The sequence below is a fragment of the Pinus tabuliformis genome, chromosome 1_2 (genome assembly GCF_031772625.1).
Source record: "Pinus tabuliformis cultivar Carrire ecotype Pingquan chromosome 1_2, CPIR1, whole genome shotgun sequence".
Lineage (NCBI taxonomy): Eukaryota > Viridiplantae > Streptophyta > Pinopsida > Pinales > Pinaceae > Pinus > Pinus tabuliformis.
The window spans coordinates 1,002,530,483-1,002,551,494 of NC_142298.1; the positions used below are offsets into that span (position 1 = coordinate 1,002,530,483).

At 36.7% G+C, this 21,012-nt stretch overlaps 1 protein-coding gene across 1 annotated transcript; it reads left to right on the forward strand.

The window, feature by feature from the left end:
• Window positions 1–19,245: 19,245 nt before the first annotated feature.
• LOC149209472 (uncharacterized) lies at window positions 19,246–20,250 on the forward strand. Its single transcript, XM_089398636.1, has one exon. The coding sequence runs from the start codon at window positions 19,246–19,248 to the stop codon at window positions 20,248–20,250; it is 1,005 nt and encodes a 334-aa protein (XP_089254762.1).
• The last annotated feature ends 762 nt before the right edge of the window (window positions 20,251–21,012 follow it).

A 21,012-nucleotide genomic window follows, 5' to 3' on the forward strand; every position in this document is an offset into this window, starting at 1 on the left:
ATAATGTTGAATGTTTTATATGTCATAATTTTGGACATGTTGCAGCCAGATGCAGAAGTAGAATGGTTCAAGCTAATAACAGTCACACAGAAAGATCATCAACTTCTAGGTACTTTAAGGGATATTGTTTTTCTTGCAATATGTTTGGTCACAAAGCCATTAACTGCTATAGAGGGAATATGAAACATATAATATGTTATGCTTGTAACAAGTTTGGGCATATAGCAAAAGAATGCAGGAGAAAATTTTGGCCAACATACCAAAAGGAGCAAACATCATCACACTCCAAGGTATGGAAGAAGAAGGAAGTACAACCATAAATATGTGGCATAGCTCAGTATACAGACATAACAGACTTAGGAGGAACTCAAAGTATGAAATTCTAGTATTCTAATTCTCATACGCAGTTATCATGAAGACAAGTCGCGTATATACGCGAGTTCGAAGATGAACAGTCCTGTATATGTTTGTTTGATGAAGAAGCAGTGGAATAGACTCAGAAAAATTATCTGATATGGTTTAGACAATTATCAAATATCTTTTTTGTCTTGATGATTGATGATTACAATCTATGGATGTTATTTAGAAGTGCCTTTGATCCTCATAAGTTGTTGATGACTTGATATATATCTGATTTATGATGATGCCTTGATAATTCTTACTAATATATGCAATGATCAGATTTGACAGTGTACAGGTGGCACAGGTTTAGGGGGAGAATATGATATGCTTATAATAATGCATCGTTGGCATTATGTTTAGAAGTCTTTGGTACCTAATGATTCATATCAATGGTGATGATGCTTATGCGGCTGAATTGTTTAAATGATACATCATGCATGTTACAATTATGAGTTGCCTATGATAAAGTCTCAGATGATACTTGTATTGCTTGGGGTTACATAGTTTTTATTCAGATCAGATTTATGGACAATAGTGGATGACTTTTTGATGATGCATATAGTACATATACATGGTGATCTTCATAAGGACAACGAGAAGTACAAATCTTGAGTACACAACTTCATTATTTGATAACGAGTCACTCATTTCTTTTATGTTGTTGTCATCATGCCTTCAAGGATGCCTAAAATTCATATGGTGCATTTATGATGTCGGATTCCTATAGTTCTTGGCTCTCACATGGTTGTGGATTGTTGTTGGTATCAAGAAAGCTTGAAAAATGACTGTGAGCTCATGGTTTGGTAGATAAATATTTTTATCTCTTTGATGGATACACATTATGTTGGATACATGGATGATTACTTAAGTTGCATATTGATAAATATTGTTGGTTGGCCAAGGGAATGGTGTTATTGTGTTATATACCTAGGGGGGATAATATGGGGTACAAAGAGCGGTACCCAAGGGAATAATACAATAATGGGATGGGCCATAGTAATAAATAAGGTGGTTAACCCGTATCATGTAAGGGACCACAAGTAGTTAGTAATAATGTAACGGGCCCATGGTATTAGTTCGATGGTATGAGGGCACCATGGTAATAACCCATGGTATTATATGTATGAGGCCTATATAGAGGCTAGAGACTCCACATGGAGATATGTCAAGGAATATTGTATGAATAGGCATATGGCTTGTGGAGTGTTCTCCTTCCTTGAGGAGTGAATGTATGGTGTTGCCCTACCTTAAAGGTTTTGATATCAATAAAGTGAATCCTTTCTATCTATATTCATATCTTGTTATTTCTGGTGTTATCTACAGTTATTGGGTATATTGGTATCATTTCATATATTTGCAGGTCAGATCTATAACAAGTGGTATTAGAGCACTTTCTTGGGCAAAAGTGGAGAATTTTTTTATTATTTTTTACAGGATTTCTAGGGCGGTGAGTTTGCAGATCAGATCTGTACATTTTGGGGAAAAATCTACAAAATCTAATTGAAAATATGGATTCTTTGCGAAAAAATACCTGATTTAAAAAAAAAACAAAAACAGCTGAATCGAAGTCTAGATGAAGGAGATATCGCTAATCTAAAAATCAGTGGTGTTCCAGACATTTTTTTGGGATAGCAAGATTGCGGCCAAGATCTGTAAATTTTGGGGCAAAATATACAAGATCTAATTGTAGATCTGAATTCTTTGTGAAAAGATACCCGATTTCAAAAAAAGACAGTCGAATTGGAATCCAGATGAGGAAGATATCGCTGATTTAAAATCAACTTTTTTTCAGAAATTTGGGTGACGACAGGAGATTTGCAGCACAGATCTAAAATTCCAGTGCCTGGCTCAAGATTTCTATCACATGGGTAGATGTAGAATGGTTGTTCCATTTCCGAAAATAGGTCATAATAGAGATTCTAAGCAATATTGACAGAATTGTGGCTATTTCAAATTTTTGCCAAGTAAGTGAATTTTTCTCAAACCCTCTTCATGGAAAATTTTACAAGAAAAGATGATAGCCCTACTATTGAAGAATTCATACAAAAACTAAAGAGCATATATGGGGTATTATGGAAGTCTATAGTACCAATTGGTTTGAAAGAAGAGGCCGCCATATGGTGGAACTCACTTGGCATCAAAGACTTGTCCAAATTTTCGAATGAAAAATTGGAAAAACTCCTTATGGACAAATGGTCTCAGGCTAGAAAACAAAGGGAAACATGTGGGGTTATTTCCTACTGGTATATCCTTATTACAGGTTCATGGATTGATTCAAAAGGAAAAGATCATTGTTTCTATAAATCCTAGTTGCAAGCATAATTTTATCAATGTTAATTGGTAAAAAAATTGCAAGTTCCAGCAAAACACATTGAAACCACATAGGTGGATGATGAGGATGTTCAAGTGTATAAGGATTTGAAGATTTCTATGCATAAGTATGTGTTGCATGGTGATTTTTATACTTCAGAGACAGATAATATGGATGTTGTTTTGGGATACCCGTGGATGGAATCGGTGGGTACTATAAATATTAACGTGCAAAAGAAATTCTTGAAGCTCTGGTATAAAAAGAAGAAATTTACATTACAGGATATTTCCATTAATAAACAGGTAGAGTCCAAGGAGGCTGAAGTAGAAGATATTCTAGGGATTGACTTATCAGATGATGAGCCAGTGATGATCGACAATCAAACACAAACAGAGGCTGAAGCAGAAAAGGTTACAGGTGCTGTTACATTAGGGAGGGCTCAGTGGTTGAAGTTATATTGGAAGATAAGACACCACAACAGGCACCACAACATAACAGTCAGGCTCCAGTAAGGGGTGAATTAAAGAAAAAGACACCATGGGTTAAAACTTCAACATATCATCACCCACATCACCCCACAAGACAACAACCAACAAGATGGCAACCAATTAGCCACAAGGACAACAACCCCCGCAAGACAGATAGAGAGGAACGAAGATCCACCTACTACACATCAACACAAAAGAGCTGCCACGGTCAACTTCCATCTCAAGCGAGCGAGGCACCAACGAGATCGAGGGTTCACCTTTCTCTTGAATGGCTAGATGCACGTGCATGGTACCAATGGACTACTCTTTTGAGTAGATCTTATTATTTGTGTTGTTCCCATGTTTCGGGGACGAAACATGCTAAGTGGGGTGGAATGTTATATACCTAGAGGGGATAATATGGGGTACAAAGGGAGGTACCTAAGGAAATAATGTAATAATGGGATGGGCCATAGTAACAAATAAGGTGGTTAACCCGTATCATGTAAGGGACCACAAATAGTTAGTAATAATGTAATGGGCCCATGGTATTAGTTCGAAGGTATGAGGGAACCATGGTAATGACCCATGGTATTGTATGAGGCCTATATAGAGGCTAGAGACTCCACATGGAGAGATGTCAAGGAATATTGTATGAATAGGCATATGGCTTGTGAAGTGTTCTCCTTCCTTAAGGAGTGAATGTATGGTGTTGCACTACATTAAGGGTTTTGATATCAATAAAGTGAATCATTTCTATCTATATTCAAATCTTATTATTCTTGGGTTTATTTATATTATCATATATTTCTGGGTTAGATCTATAACAAGTGGTATTAGAGCTATAACATATTCTAGGTCTCATGAAGACATAGATGTTTGAAGACATGGATATTTGAAGAGATGGCTTTCTTAGTCACGTAATGATGATGACTTCTTACTTTATGATGATAGGTTTGATAATCACATATGTTGATTGTCATTGTTGATGCTTATCAGATGTGGGATGTTCCATAGTGATGATACATGGTTGATATATTGAGGGTTCTTGTGGAAAGATCATGCAGTTCTTGATGATGATGTTATGATCATAGATGATGACTATGGTGTTTTCACATACATATGATATGATATGAATAATCCTGTGTTACTACTTGGAGATATGACATATGCTTAATTGATTCATGGAAGGTTATGATAACGCTCTTTCTACTAAGGAAATAGAGCAAGTTGATCTTAATGAGGTCAAGAGGATGAGTTGATATCTGTATATAGCATACTTTGTCACAGGTTGATGATATTTACCTTGTCATATCTTGGGAACTAATGATGGACATATACAGGTTGTTGGTTTGGATGTTACTGACAGATGCTTATGATGCAGATCATATATGGTGTATGATAGTTGATAATGACTATCATGGTCTTGTTTAGATCTTTGGTCCTTGTTATATATGTCATATATATCATTCGATGTAAAGTTCATATAAAGGCCCATGATATAATAATATGTCTTTGTTTGTCATAGTCTTTTAATGAGTCCTTTTTGGTCATATGACGTAATTTGTAACCCCACTATGCATGGGAAGGATGATGTAATAATTGCTATATCTCAGTCATGTATAAACAATTGGTATATCCCCACTTGGTTGGGTAGATGAGTCAAATTTGGTGTATCCCCACTTGGTCGGGAGATTGATGTATGTATGAGTCATTGATTGATCCAAAATATTTTGCTTATAGATGTGTTAAAGAATCACATGCATAAATTGTAGTTTAAACATGGAAATTTAATGTGCACATGAGAGAAGAGGAGAAACACATAAAGCATGAAAGAAGACAAGAAACTTGATAACGAAGTTCATCCTACTTGGACTATGTCTTCGAGCCTTGATCGATCAATGGAGAGGCCTTCATTCATTAAGTAGCATGAGAAAGAAGAGTACAAGCATCAGCTACAAAAAGGAGTCTTATACCTCCATATTGAAAAATTGCTAAAAGATGAAGAACTTTGATGGAGAAACAGTCAACACCATTGCGTTCGTGGCGTCGAGAAATGCTGAAACCATATAAAATTTGTCAAAATATGACAAAGTGAAAATCTGCCCCCTGGAGAAATTGCTCAGATCATGGTTCCGCCACCTACAAAATAACCCGCCTCGAACTATATGCACTCTCCTCTCTGCCTGGGTGCACATATGAATGTGTTTAAATATAAAAAGGGTTGGCAGACTTCTCAAGGACTACGTTGGGCAGAGTGGTTATGGATTCGTTTGTTACGGAGGAGGTCGAGTAGTCAAACCCTGCCCCTTCCCTTTTTTTACATAACCAAATTTTAAAATGGAAGGGAGGTCGGGTTGGGTCCACCTTGGGTGGCCCGCCCACCTCACCTTCGCTTTTTCAGTGGCCCACGTATTAACGGGCAGCTTCATTTAGTGTGTTGTGGTTGGGTGTGTGCCCCAAGGGCCAACCCACCATCTTAATTCTCTGCGCCGTGTAATGGTGGTCTTGTGGAATGGGAGGAGGGGTCGAGGGTAGTGGCCCTCCCCTCCATAACATTACATATGATATAGATTGGGGTGGCGGGGTTGGTGTCCTACCACCCTTTTTTAAAACAACATTTGTTTTATAAAAACGATATGGCAGTTTTTAAAATCCGGATTTTTTACTTAAGGAGACATTTTAACAAGGCAACAATTTCGCCCGAAATCTAGCCAGAGTTGGTCAGATTCCATCCACCGAAAAAAGTCCAAATTGTGTCTCCATTAATCCTCCCCAGTCAGTAAAAGTCAACCAAACTTTGACTACCTCTATCTTCCTCATCCGGACTCGGATTGGAGTGTCATTTGCACCGTTGGAATCATGGCGATGAGCACTTTGATTTGATGTCAATTTAATTGTCTTTCTATCAATTTCAATTTTGATCCTTTTCCATGCCACTAGTGTTTGGAGATCCACCTGGATCATTGGTGATAGGAAGGTCATACTCACATAGTTGAGTTATAGAGTCATGTTATTCTTTTGAAAAATATTTTTGCAGACTCTGCATGTGCTTAGGGGGAGCATGGACAATTTAGTGCATCTCAACATGTACAAAGGGAGAGTTTAATCAGGGAATTCAACATGTGCTTAAGGGGAGCATGATAAATTTTCATATTCATCTATTCAGATATGGAAGTCTTCATTTTGGTCAGCCCTTTGCACTTGATCTCAAAAGGGGAGAATATCATGGTCTGCCCTTTGCCCTTGATGTCAAAGGGGGAGAGTATTTTGGTGTTTCTTGATATCTCTAATAGGTTCAATAGCTTGATCTCATCAACACCAACATGGTTGCCATTAAGTCCAAAGGGGGAGATTGTTGGCATTATGATGCATGTGTTGTACTTGACGGAAACCTAATTGTTGCAAAACAACTCACTTGTATATGGTAATTAGATTAATCTATGTAACTAGATGAATCTACACGAGAGATATCAGATGTGACAGAATGCATGACAGTTGTGTTAACAAAAGTGACAAAATGCAGGGTAGTTCAAAGGAATCATTTCAGAAGTTATATGGAAAATCTCAGTGTAATAGGTCTATTTAGAGGTAACATGGCATTGGCACAGAAGAACATGAAGATGGAACTAAGGTCTACTGATCAAAATAAATAAGTTGAAGGAAAAAGATGGTGTAAAGCAATTTAAGATGTATATGTAGGTCCACTTAATCAAAAAAACATATACACGCTGGTTCACAGAATAAAAAGAGCATATACGTATACACACACTTTCACAAGAAGAAAAGTGTGTATATGTTGGAAAATCAAGGAAATTCAAGAGTAAATAATACCAGGGGTCAATACCATGGTATTAGCCCACAATATTGAGCAATGTAATGGATATTTGATCCCCTCTAAGAATACCATAGGTTCTAAGTGTAGTTTTGGTATGAAGTATTGGTTCGAAGTTTTTGGTTCGAGGTTTTGGTCTGAGGTATTGGTCCAAGGTTTTTGGTCTGAGGTTTTGGTGTGAGGTTTTGGTCTAAGGTATTGGTCTGAGGTTTTGGTCTGAGGTTTTTGGTCTGAGGTATTGGTCCTAGGTTTTGGTCCGAGGTATTGACAAAGAATATAAGTATATGAGGAGGAGAAGATCAAAGGGCTAAGAGCACAAGTAATGAATATCTTATGAAGTGCTAGATCAAAAGCAAATATGCATGTTATGGGTTTCTGATGCTTTGCTTGATCTAGAGTATGCACCTGAGTGTTTGATGATGGATGAGATCTAATGATGGATCAAGATCATAATGACTTATCATTATGTGATCTGATAATGGACGAGCTATATCTGATTGCTAACACACGTTTTATCCTTCATATGTGATGATTTGGGTATGCCTGAAGTCGGGAATTGCAACGAAGTTATAAGTAAGTATTTGTAGATCTATATGCTGGTTCACTTTGGTGAAGGTGTGTATACACACTGGCTCGGCTCTTCCAAGTAGCATATGCAAAATAAAATCTTGTTGTTCAGGGATGACTAATCTATCAGATCATTGTTGTTGTTTTGCTATTGTTTTACTGTTGTTTGTCAATGATGTCTTCTTAGATGTGAAAGTATAACTGAATGTATAAGGAAATTGAGTCTGATTGATTGATTGATTGAGAAAGAAGGGTGATCCTTGTTGCTATCTATTTAGAACTCTGTAATATGGCTGTAGATCTTCAGAATGTCACTGATCGGTATAGTTTGTGGTTCAGAGGTTTTATGATTCAGCGTATTTAGAGGTATATGCAGGTTGGGCTAAAGGAAGTAGTGTATACACACAAGTTGGCTTCATCGAAGAAGCGTATACATTCTGACACATGACTTTTGAGGTTACAGTTGGTTTCGGTTGTTCATGCAGTGTTCTAGATTTAGATTTGTGTACTGGTTACAGTGATCTATATTTTCCAATTTATTGGTTGAATTTGATTAATTTTGAATGAATGGTTGATTCAATTGTGTCATAGGTTCAGTGATTGTTTGATTCAGTATGTCAAAGGTTCATTTATTTTTTGATTTAGTATGTAAAAGGATTTAGTGAGTGATTGATTTAGTTATGGTTGATTCAGAGATTGATGATTGGGTTTCAGTTATGTCAGAGATTGATGATTAATTTTCATTGATTGGTTGATGCAAATGTATTTGATTGATGTATTACAATGGTGATTGATTTTTAGCTTCAATGTTATTGATGGGTCTAGTGTGAAAATTTGATGGAACGTGGCCTTCATATTGTGGTGTTATGTACCAGGAGTATCCAATCTGAAAATTCATGAAACATGGTCCCTAGAAGATGCTGAGGGTTGGAACCTTCAATAACGAAGTCGAAGCTTCCTACCAGTAGTGGCTGGTGATTTGATCAGGGGTTTGGAGCTCCCTTCCAATAGCAGCTAGAAAACGAGTGAAGGTTATAGCCTTATGTAGGCTGGTGCCTGCATACTAGTAAACATATCAACTAGTATAAGAGCTAGGGGGTTGTAACTCCCTTCCAGTGGAAGCTGGAGAATGAGAGAAGGTTGTAGCCTTCTGCAGGTGGATGCCTGCGTACCGGTATGAGTCTACACTAGTGCAATATTGTAGACAAATTATTCTTTATATTAAAAGAAGACAAAGACAACAGCAACAGGTCTTTTTTCTCCCGCATTGGGTTTCCACCTTAAATCTTGGTGTTCATGTGTGTTGCCTATGTGTGATGGTTTATTCTGTTATTACTGCACATGGTTATTGTTTAATGTTTAATAAAGCACTGAGGCACTGTAAAGATCAACACATGATGAATTAACTGAATCATAAGTTCACTGGATATACGTTGGTTGCCTTAAGAACATTTGTGTGTAGATGTGAGTTCACTTCAGTGAAGTAGCATATATAAATCTGATTATGGAAATGATAAAGTTATTGATTTGTAAATACTGATTCACCTCCCCCCCCCCCCTCTCAGTATTATTCCCAACATGGTAATGATGATGTATACATACACACCCACACACACACATATATAGATATTTTTTGATCCTATTGACCACAAAATCATCATTAATAGAGATTAAGTGTTTGACTGATATTTTCTCATAAAATTAGATAGTGTAGAAGTTGAAGAGAAATAGGAATAGGTACCACAACATCAAGAAATTCCATTGGAGACTCAAACATATGTTGACAGAATGAAGCAAGAAGAAGCTTATAAAAAGGAAGAAAATTACGATACAAAACATGTGTAGGGAAATGTGGAATCACCCCAACCAACATTGTGGAGATCTACATGGAACAAAATTCCTCCTAGGAGGTGTAAATTTATGTTTCATTTATTGCTTTGATGAATAGTGATGAGGAACATTTATGTTATAAAGAAGCAATAAATGATATTGAAAGTGTAGAATTAAAACTAGAAAAGAAAAATGAATGCCTTGTAGAAAAAAAAACTTGGTTGAACTCCGAATTAAGGATAGAAGGGTTGTTGGGTGCAAGTGGATCTACAAATTGAAGAAGGGTTTTCATGGAAAATTTAATGGATATAGAGCATGACTTTTTTGCAAAAATATATTCCAAATGGAAGGTCTTGGTTTCCATGCAATCTTTTCACCCATTGTCAATATTGTTTCTATTCATGTTGTATTACACTAGTTGTTTCATTTGACCTTGAGTTGTAGAAATTAGATGCTAAAACAATATTTCTACATGGATATTTGGATGAGGATATATGTATGGAACAACCATAAGGGTTTGTTCAAGATGTCAATAGAAGATTTTTTACAAGCTCAAGATCATTGTATGGGCTGAAGCAGTCTCCCAAGAAATGGTAAGAGAAGTTTGAGTCTTTCATGGTGAACCAAAAATTTACTGGAAATGAGTATGATCATTGTGTTTACTTCAAATATTTAAATGGTATATTCATTATATTGGTGTTAAATGTTGATGACATTCTTGTTGCAAGAAAAATCATGGTTGAGACACTTATGTTAAAGGCTCAATTGGCTAAAACTTTTTATATGAAGGATATAGGAGCAAGAAAACAAATTTTGGGTGTGGAAATACATATAGATAAGAAAAATAGTAAGCTTTAGTTATCACAATAGATGCATGTGGTGAAATATTCATGAATTTTGGTATGAATAATGTGAAACATATAAATATCCCTTTTCCTGACCAGTTTAATTTTTCTTCACGATTATGTGCTAGTAGTAAAGAAGAAAAGGATTATATGTCTCTTGTATCATATGTCAATTCAATAGCATGTTTAATATATGAGATGGTATGTACCAAACCATATATTTTAATAAGTGTAGTTGGTACTATTAATAGATACATGGGATTATATGAAAGCATCATTAGACAATAGTGAAATATGTTATTTGGCATCTTAAAGACACAAGTAATTATTGCATCACCTTTGATGGTTGTATTGATTCAGTCTATGGTTATGTTGATTCATATTTTTCAGGTGATTTGGACAAGAGAAGATGTACTCCAAGTTATGTCTTTATCTTATAAGAGTATCTATTAGTTGGATGTCAAATATTTAAGAAACAATTGCTTTATCCACTATTGAGATAGAATATATCATTATCTCACATACTTGCAAAGAGGAAATTTTATTAAAGGGTCTTCTAGGTGAGTTTGGAAAACAGGACAAGGTGAATGTATTATGTGATATTTAAACTGTTATACATATAGATACAAATCCAATTTATCATAGAAATACTCAGTACATTGATATTAAATATGATTTTGTAAGACAAGGTATTGGTGAAGGTGGAGTAGTCCTTAAGAAGGTCCATGCTTAAGAAAATTATGCAAACATCTTCACAAAACCAATACTATCAGTGAAGTTGTACTCGAGTTTGGTTTCTTATATTGGATAAAAAGATGAAATGGGTTTGGGAAAGGTATTAGGAACTTTTTTTATGAAGGTGAATATTGTTGGTTTATAACAACAAAATAATGCCCTCCATAGTCATGACTATTCAAATTCTATAATTGTGTGGGACATTTTGAAATTAAATCTTGGCTATCAGCATTTCTTAATGCATGCCAAAGTTGTATAACTATAAATGGTAGTAAAACATTTTAAATAAACACCACCACAAATTATTAAGAAAGATAGAGATAGTTTTTCCCTGTGTGATAAAAATTCTCTTCCATATTTGTTTTGTATAGTTTTTTTTTTTTTTTAATGCAAACTCTAACCTAGAAATTCCCAAAACAAATCCAATGGGACATTTACACAATTTATGTTTTATGGTAATTACTTAAATAAATAATTATCTTCTATAATTTCCCCTTGACTTGGTTTAATGAAGTGCTTGCTAATCCCATAGCAATGGATTACAAAACTATTTTGGAGCAATTCCTTCAAGAGATAACAGTTGGTTTCATCTCTTAACTCATTAAAAGAATCCAACCCAATATATTCTACCACCATATTGGTGCATCCACTATTTAAGTGTCACTTAATGAAATCTTCTCAAAGAAGTTTAGACACCTTGTCTTTGTGAATCCCCACTTGAATTCATTTGTTACGAGTATCGTTGATTCTTGTCCATATCATCATCAACATAATATTTAGTTCACGTACTTCATATTTTTGAATCCCACAGACACTATAATGTCATTTTCCTTGTTATCTTTTCCATAGACACTTATGACAATGTTATTTTCTTTAGTATCTATGCCTCCACCCTTGGCTCTAAAAAAAAAAAAAAAACATGTACTCATAGGTTATGCTATAAACTATAATGACATCGAGAGCTTATTGATAAAATTATTTGCAAATCAGTGGTTGAATGTCAATTTTCAAGAGAAAACAATAGGAATTGAGAAAAGCCTTGGGAATCAGATAACGTCTTTCTTCTTATGTTCATACCTCATCTCATTAGTAATATTAAATGTATTGCTTTATAGCTTTTCGTTGCATTCATAATGCTACATGTTTTCCTATGAAAACTCATGACATGATTATATCTTTGGCATCTAATATGTTTATTACTTCAACACATTGGTGGGCCTCTCAACTATTTAATATGTAATTCATCACATCCCCACTAATACAATAGATAAAAAAATAAAAAAAACTTAACTAAGAATTGAATGTAAATATCTCAACAATGGAGCAAGCTTGTACAAGTTTGGTCAAGCTCATCATAAATATAGTCCACAATTTTCCTTTTTTCCACAAAAAACTATTTAATGATTATGTTTGGGATTACAAGCCATATTAAGCTTGTTAAAAATTTTCTAACGTGTATGTTCCTGATTAACTTTAAACATAAACTTGCACAAAATGAACCTTGTCAACATCAAAAAACCTAAAATTGGGATTACAAAAATGAGAATTCTAGTTTTGTTAATTCAATTTATAACATTATCAAATCCTCACTCATTTGTCCTTCAAAATGATGATTCTTATTTTCCTAATTCCATGCATCTTTATATGTAACACTTTTTCAATTTATTCTTCTTCTTTTTAACAACATTGACATTAATGTGATGATACTTAGCAAATATTTTGAGAATTCTCAATGGCTCTCTTTCCTACATGTCATCCCAAGTTCAAGTTTAAGGAGACATATTCTTTGCAATATTAATTCTTGGAACAACATTTGTGAAGTTGGGTGCGTTCTTAAGAAAGCTATGGAGAAGGTAACATAATTTTTCTTATCATCAAACTCATGCATTAGGGATCATGTTATGACATCCCACTCTTTCATGCATCTTCCCATGGTTTGAGAGATGGAGTGAGAAATCAATATTCTTAATAAAAATAACATATTTAGTGGTCATGACGAATTTTATTTTGTTTTATGTTTATATGGATCCTAGGAAGCTCTAAATCATAAACATATTGACTTAAAAAATAAGCAATGGAAACAATCATACTAGATTGCCATGTTATTAGAGGCCTATAATGCAAGTATGATCTCTTCTATGATTTTATAATATTTTGTTAGAATTGTGACCCCTTAACAAAGGCCACAATATATACTACGACTTGTTCTTTTATAATGTGATCTAGAATGAACATGACTCCCATGGCTAAGTAAGACTAGAGTATGCTTAAAATATAACTATAAGATGCAATGTTCATACATGATATGGATACATAGTTTATATTCTCTCTTATATTGGTGTTCACAAAAATGTTTAATTTTGTCTAAATTTTTATAATGTTATTTTTAAGACCTTGAAATTCTACCCAAAAAAACATAAGTGTGTTTAAATGGGAACATAGCTCAATGGTTATATATATATATATATATATATATATATATATATATATATATATATATATATATATATATATATAGTCTTCTAAATGTTATATTTGGCACTAATCTAATAACAAGATATTTGGTACTAAGACTGTGTGAGATTTGGTCACTAGGATTGTGCAAGTCTTTGTCAAGTCTAGATGCCCTATGGGATAGTGTAACTCCCATCCTCAACCTATGCACATGATATTTGAACGTGAGACCAAATGGGAACTAACCATTGCATGAACTATTTTGTTTACGCTTAATGGTTAGAATAAAGATTTCCCTTTAAATTAATATTAAAAGTAATCATTCAAATTTGATCATTATTCCCAATATACTACAAGTTTTGCTCAACTTTTAAGCATGCCATATATGTAACCTTATTTAAGTGTTGTGCACCCAATGCAATATATTTGAAATATGAAATAGTCATTTTCTAGGTACACTAGAAATACAAAAAGAGAAATTACAAGCCTTATGAGATAAGCAGCGTGCCTTATATGACTCACAATTCAATGCACAATAAATAAATACAAAGTGTTATAAACAACAATGTTGCCAACCAGCTATAATGTCTTGGAAATGACTTTATAAACAATACTACCTAAATTCACTAACATATCACAACTACATAGAGTTCAAGGCTCGGCTACTAGCAAAAAATAGTGATTACATACTTTGAAATTATAAAGTTAATTTACCACCTTAAATTAGCACCCAGGTAGGGAAGCAAAGTTGAAAGTTTTAGCACCATCTCTACCATATATCAAAGACATTACAAGATTGTTGACATCATATAAACAAGCTTAGAATGCGTATTTTAAAAAGGAAGTGTAAAATAAATAGGTGGATAAAAATTGTTTTTCTTTGACTGACTCATCGGACTTTGAACATGGAATCTTACACAACATAATGCTTCAATATCAAGACAATAGTCAATTTAGTTACACTTCTGCTTCAATATCAAGACAATTGTCAATTTAGTTACACTTCATAGACTAATTAAGTAGATAAAAATTTAGCATAACTATTTAGATGTATTTTAAAATGTTAGTGAAAATTTGATGGAACCAATGATGTACTAAAAACAATCATAATCCAAAAATAAGTGAATCTACATATAACATAATGTTAAATTACTTTGTTAGAAATGAGAAAGAAAAAAAAGAAAAAAAATTGAAATTCAATACCCAATTATAATCAAAATATACCTAATGTTTTTTTTTTCAAAACCTAACCAAGAAAATTATATTAAATTTAATATGTATCTGAAGTGCAGCCAAAAACTAGGATTATGTCAAAATTATTAAGCTCACCAAAAAAATGCCAAAATCCAATATTTTATATAATAGAAAAGTCTAAATACTTAATCCTCCTTATACTTTACTGCATAGACTAAATAAAAAATTATAAAATTTTGCATATATAGACTTGTATGCAAATTTACTGCAAAGATGTTAGATTATGGATGAGGAGGAGCATTTAAATCCAAGGATGGAGGAGAAGTGCTAGGATGTTGAGTTTGCTTAGGAGTTAGAGAAAGGGGCATATTATCCTACCAGCTTTATTTCTTCAATCTGAGATGTGAGAGTTGGCCTTTCATCTTTCAATGGTTGAGAAAAATACACATAATTTTACTACCATTTTTATCATTACATTTTCTCAGGACTAATACATTTTTTAAGATTTTAAAATTGAATAACTTAAATAATAATTAAGTGCAGATAAAAAAATAATATTTTTATATAAAACTTTAAATAAAATAATACTCATTACTTTAAAAATTAAATTTTCTCTAAATTAGATTGAGCATCTCTGCGCGCGCTAGCTCTCTCCGCCTGCTGCAGGCCGCCCTCCCTCTCGACGCCCAGAACCCTTCAGATCGTGCTGCGCTCTACCACTCCAATGGAGGGCATTGGGGACCCTGATCCCCCTTCAATACCTCCGTAGGTGACTGCGTTTCGAGCTATGATAGCTTCAGGCCCAAAGTGCCCCCCTTCGGTTTCTCAGCAGAAATTCGTTAAAAAGCTGGAATCGATCCCATCTGTAGCGTTACCTGAAGAAGAAACCTGTAAAGCCACGTTGAACCTTGCAGAGAGAGGCCTGATAGGCCAGTTCACAAGCCTCTGGCCATATCCAAAGGCAGTGGAGGACTGGATCCAAAGGAATTGGAAGCCTCTGATCAAAGAGGAAGTCAAAAGCTACTTCGTAGGTAAGGGCTTCTTTGTGTTTGTTTTTGAAAACCCTGATGACAAAGGTCTGATCTTTAGAAACGGGCCGTATTTCATGGGGCCTCAGGGCCTTTATTTGAACAAATGGTCCCCGGACTTCGATCCCACTCAGGACATTCCATCAGTTGTTCCGGTCTGGGTCAGACTCCCTCATTTGCCTCTGCACTGCTAGAACCAAAAATCCCTTCAGATCATAGGTAACACCCTGGGAAAATATATAGATCAGGCAGCGAGAAAAGACCAGTACTCATGTGCCCCTATCTGCGTTGAAGTGGATTTAAAGGAGGGGCTACTGGAAGCCATCAAACTTACTGTAGCTGGGTGGACGCATGTCCAGGAGCTGGACTATGAGCAGTTACCTTTTAAATGCAGACACTACCATAGCCATGGCCACTTCACAAAGAATTGCAAGAAGAGAGCAGAGGAGCTAGCAGATAAACAGAACGGGGAACAATGGAGTCTGGTCCAGAGGAATGCACCCTCAAAAAAAAAAGGCACCGGCAAAGGCACTAAGGAAGGAGACCCTAGCAGCAGCAAAACAAACCAGGAAACAAAAGTAAACCCTAAAGGGGCAGAGAAGGCCCAGAGTCCTCAAGATACCCTAGCCCAAGAGATTGAAGAACAGGTGGATATCCCTCTACCAAATAAGGAAGTGGGGGAAGAAATCCAAAGGGAGGCCAATCAGGGAAGCCCATCCAACCCCTAATATGCAGAGATAGCAAGGAAAAAACCAGTCGAAAGCTACGGCTCCTCAAAAGATGAAACCTATGAGCACCAGCCGAAAAAAGCAGGAAGGAAATCCCGTAAAGAAAAGAGGGAGGAGGAGGCAGAAAGACTTAAAACACAAGGAAGCCAAGCCACAATAGAAATGTCTATTGGGCGAAACATCAGACCAAGGCCCTTCAAGGGAGGGCTCAACACCCCCTCAAGTAAATAATGAACCTCGTCTCTTGGAACTGTAGAGGACTGGGGAATCCCTCTAAAATAGAAGCAGTGAAGGATATTATGAAAGTGGAGCCCTCAGACATCCTCATGCTCCAAGAGACCAAAATAGAAGGACAAACCCTTTTAGAGATCAGCAGCACAAAGTGGAATAAAAGAGCAGGTAAAGTGGTTAGCTCAAGGGGCACCTCTGGAGGGCTGGCAACACTCTGGAACGATGATCACAAGGAAACCCAGCACTGGATCCAAACTGAGCTGATGCACAAAACAAGTAAGCTATCTATTAACCTTTTCAATCTTTATGTTCCTGTTTCTTATAATGAAAAGAGAGAATGCTGGAACTCCCTCTCAGTATTTCTAGAGCAGACCTCCCCTTGCAACATTATTATAGCAGTGGACCTTAATATCGTTATGAAAGCAAAAGAAAAGAGGGGAGGGACAAGTAACAGAGATCCCATGTTAGATGAAGTGGAGGAACTCTTTCAGAGGTGGGATTTGATGGACTTAAACCCCATTAGAGGACTATAAACCTGGTCCAATAATAGAGCAGGAGAGGATCACATCTCAGCCCGATTAGACAGATTCATGGTCCAAAGCTCCATACTGATGAACAAGAAGATAATAACTACTAAAATTCTGCCTAAGCTAGCTTCTGACCATAAACCCATCCAGCTCCTCCTGAAGGATGAAGAAGACCTAGGGCCCATACCTTTCTGATTCAGCCCCTTATGGACCGAGAAGGAAGGCTTTACAGAGACAGTAAAGGCAGCCTAGGACAAACCAGTTACAAGATCCCCTAGTTATGTCTGGGAGCAAAAGCTAAAAGCAACAAAATTTGCGCTGCAGAATTGGATTAAGAAACCTGGATCCACTCCCACCGAGCAAAGAAAGAAAGCAGTTTATGGTCTGCAGACTTTGCAAACAGAGATGGAACACAAAGACATTACTACAGAGCTGTTGGAGAAGGAAATGAAAGCCCAACGCTCAGCACACCAAACCTTTAGAAAAGAGGAAGAATACTGGCGATTGAAATCCAAGAGCTTGTGGCTGAAGGGAGGAGACCGCAATACATCCTTCTTCCATCGTCAATAGAGAGAGAGGTTGATCAAGAACCATATAGCAGAGATCAAATCACCAGAGGGCACCATCTGCAAAGATTATAATGAGATCAAAGAAGCTGCAAAAACCTACTTCAGAAATCTTTACAGGACTGAAAACCACAACAATAACGAAGAAGCTGATGACCTCACAGCTAACATTCCCACTCTTATCAGTGCTGAAGAGAACGCAGCTCTCTGCAGGCCAACCACAGAGGAGGAAATTATAAATGTCATCTGGTCCATGGACGCAGACAAGGCTCCCGGGCCTGATGGATTTACAATCCATTTTTACAAATCGTGCTGGCACATTATAAAAGCTGATCTTTGTAAGATGATACACTGGTTTATGAGGAAAGCCAAAGTGGGCGGAGGAACAAACTCCACATATCTTGCCCTGATCCCCAAAGACACCAACTCGGAGACTTTTGCAAGGTATAGGCCAATATCACTGTGCAACACCTCTTATAAAATCCTGGCAAAACGGATCGCTGGAAGGATCAAGCCGCTCTTAAAAAATCTGATCTCTCCCCCACAAGGCGCATTTGTCGAAGGTAGGCATATTATAGACAACGTTATTCAGGTCCAGGAGATCATCCATTCCAGAAAGCTACGGGGTGAAAAAGGCATGTTGGTCAAGCTTGATATGGCAAGCGCCTTTGATAGAGTGGATCGCTCATTCCTCTGCAAGGTCATGTTGTCATTTGGATTTTCGCAACAATTTGTAAACCTTATTAAAGCATGCATAGACAAACCCTGGATCGCCCCATTAGTCAATGGTCGTCCCACGAAATTCTTTCAAATCCAGAGGGGCATCAGACAGGGATGCCCCCTCTCCCCATCGCTGTACATCTTAATGGCTGAAGCGCTCAGTTGCAAATTATCTGCGGAAAAATTAAAAGACAGTATTCCAGGTCTTAAGCCCTGTCAAGGAGTCGAAGCCCAGAATCATGCACTGTTCGCCGACGATACACTCCTACTAGGCGGAGCATCCATAAGAATAGACAGAGCCATTAAAGCAATCCTTAATAACTACTGCAGAGCCTCTGGGGCATTAATCAATGAGAACAAAACTGAAGTGTATAGTTGGAATATCGATCAGAGGGAGCTCTCTGACATTACCTCTCTCCTGGGATTCAAAGGACAATTAAATTGGGACAGATTTAAGTATCTGGGCCTTCCCATAATATCAGGAGCAAATAAAAGAACGCTCTAGACTAAAATAATTTCAAAATTTAAAGCCAAAATTGCAGCGTGGGGAGGCCACTGGCTGACGAAGGGAGGCAAAGTAATCCTTATCAAAGCAGTGCTGTCGGCGCTTCCAATCTATTAGGCAACGTTCCTTTTAGCTCCAAGAAATGTTTCAGAGCAAATTTCCAAAATGATCAGAGATTTGTTGTGGCAGGGAGGAAAGGGAAATGACAAAAAAATGCACCTGGTGAAATGGGAAGTGGTAAAAAAAACAAGAGCAGATGGAGGCTTGCAAATCAAAGATCCAGCTCTTGTTAATTTAGCAATGGGGGGAAAAATTTTATGGAAACTGATCCATGAACCTACCCATCTGGTCAACGTATTGCTGAGCTCCAAATACAGGCCAAACAAAGCTCTTAGCAATCTCCAGAATGTAAATGCAGCTAACAGCATGCAGGTATGGAAATTATGCTGCAGGAGCAGTAAATTCTTCAATAAACAGGCTTACAGGATTCCGGGCAATGGAAAGCATACCCAACTGTGGAATGACAGAATTATGGGGAAAGAACCCCTGAAGGACAAGGAGGATATAGCTGACCTCAGGGATTGGCTGAAGCGGGCAGGAGTTAAAACCATATTTGAACTGTCAAAATGGGATCAACGTGGAGATTGGATAGGATGGGATTTCCATGGAGTCCCAGAGAGGTTAACACATCAACAAACCTTGCTAAAAGACTTGTTGGAGGAAGCAGCGCCCACCAACAGAAATATGAAAGACAAATGGGGCTGGGGCCAGACAGGAGTGTACACGACAGCAGCAGGATATAGAGCTTTGCAGGAATCAAGAAATAGTAGTCAAAACCCAGCCTTTTGGAAGAATGTCTGGGACCCTCTAGCCCTTCCAAAAGTGAATTTCTTTTTCTGGACTCTGGCCCATAATAAAGTCTTGACCGGAGACAACCTGGAAAAAAGGAACATAGCAGGACCACATAGATGTGTTCTATGTAGCAGTAATGTCGAAACAACCCAGCATCTTTTTCTGGAGTGCCATTTTGCAAAAGAGGTATGGAATATTATTTTATATAATTTTCAGATTACTATGCCTTCACCAACCTCTGTTGCAGATCTGTTTGCCATTTGGAACAGTATCTATCCACATAGCATCCCTCTTAAATCAATATGGAAAAAAATATGGACAACGATTCCAAAGTACGTGTGTTGGCAGCTCTGGCTAGCCAGAAATCAGCAGATCTTCAGAGAGATGAGGCACACTCCACTGCAAGTCGCAGCAAAAGCTAAATCATTCCTTCTAGAAGCAGTTCAACAATAGTACTTTAAAGAAGACCCATTGATCCTGCCTGAAGAAAAAAGATGGATTGGCACGCTAGAGTTCAGTCCGCATAGGCAGCTTCTCTCTCCACAAAATGCAAATCAGGAATGGCGCATAAGAGAAGAGGATGACAAATTCCAACTGTGGTGGCGGGCACAAAAGTTAACCACAATTTTCTTTGACAGAGCATCCAAAGGGAATCTCAGGGATGCAGGTGCAGGGGGGGTCATATACTCAATCGATGGGATAGCAAAACACTGCTTCAGCTGGGGACTCGGCCAGAAATCTAACAATCAAGCAAAGATACTTGGGCTGCTAAAAAACTGCCAAATTGCAAGAGATAAAGGAGTTAAAGAACTTCAAGTTTTTGGAGATTCAGAGTTAATAATAAAGAGCCTGAAGATGGGAAGCTTATTTAGAAATGCCAGCCTCAACAAAATTCTAGATAGGTTGAAGAGAGTACTCCTAGATTTTGATACATGTAAATTTTACCACATACTTAGAAAGTCAAATGGTGAAGCTGACCAGCTTGCAAACAAAGGCATCTCCCTGCTGAAAGGATTGCTAATAGTAAACACTGAAAGCACTATTCAAATGCCTTGAATACCACGCTAATTGAGAACAACAACAGCCTGGAAACTGAAATATGTATTGTAATGTAATCAGAGCAGATTAAGCTTAGATCCAAGGTTTTCAAATCAATAAAATCATAACCGTTTTAGTTAAAAAAAAAAAAAAAAAAATTTCTCAAACACAATTTTC

Bases quoted from the DNA above. Each gene is read 5' to 3' on its own strand.
- LOC149209472 (XM_089398636.1), top strand. From the start codon at position 19,246: ATGGGGGGAAAAATTTTATGGAAACTGATCCATGAACCTACCCATCTG.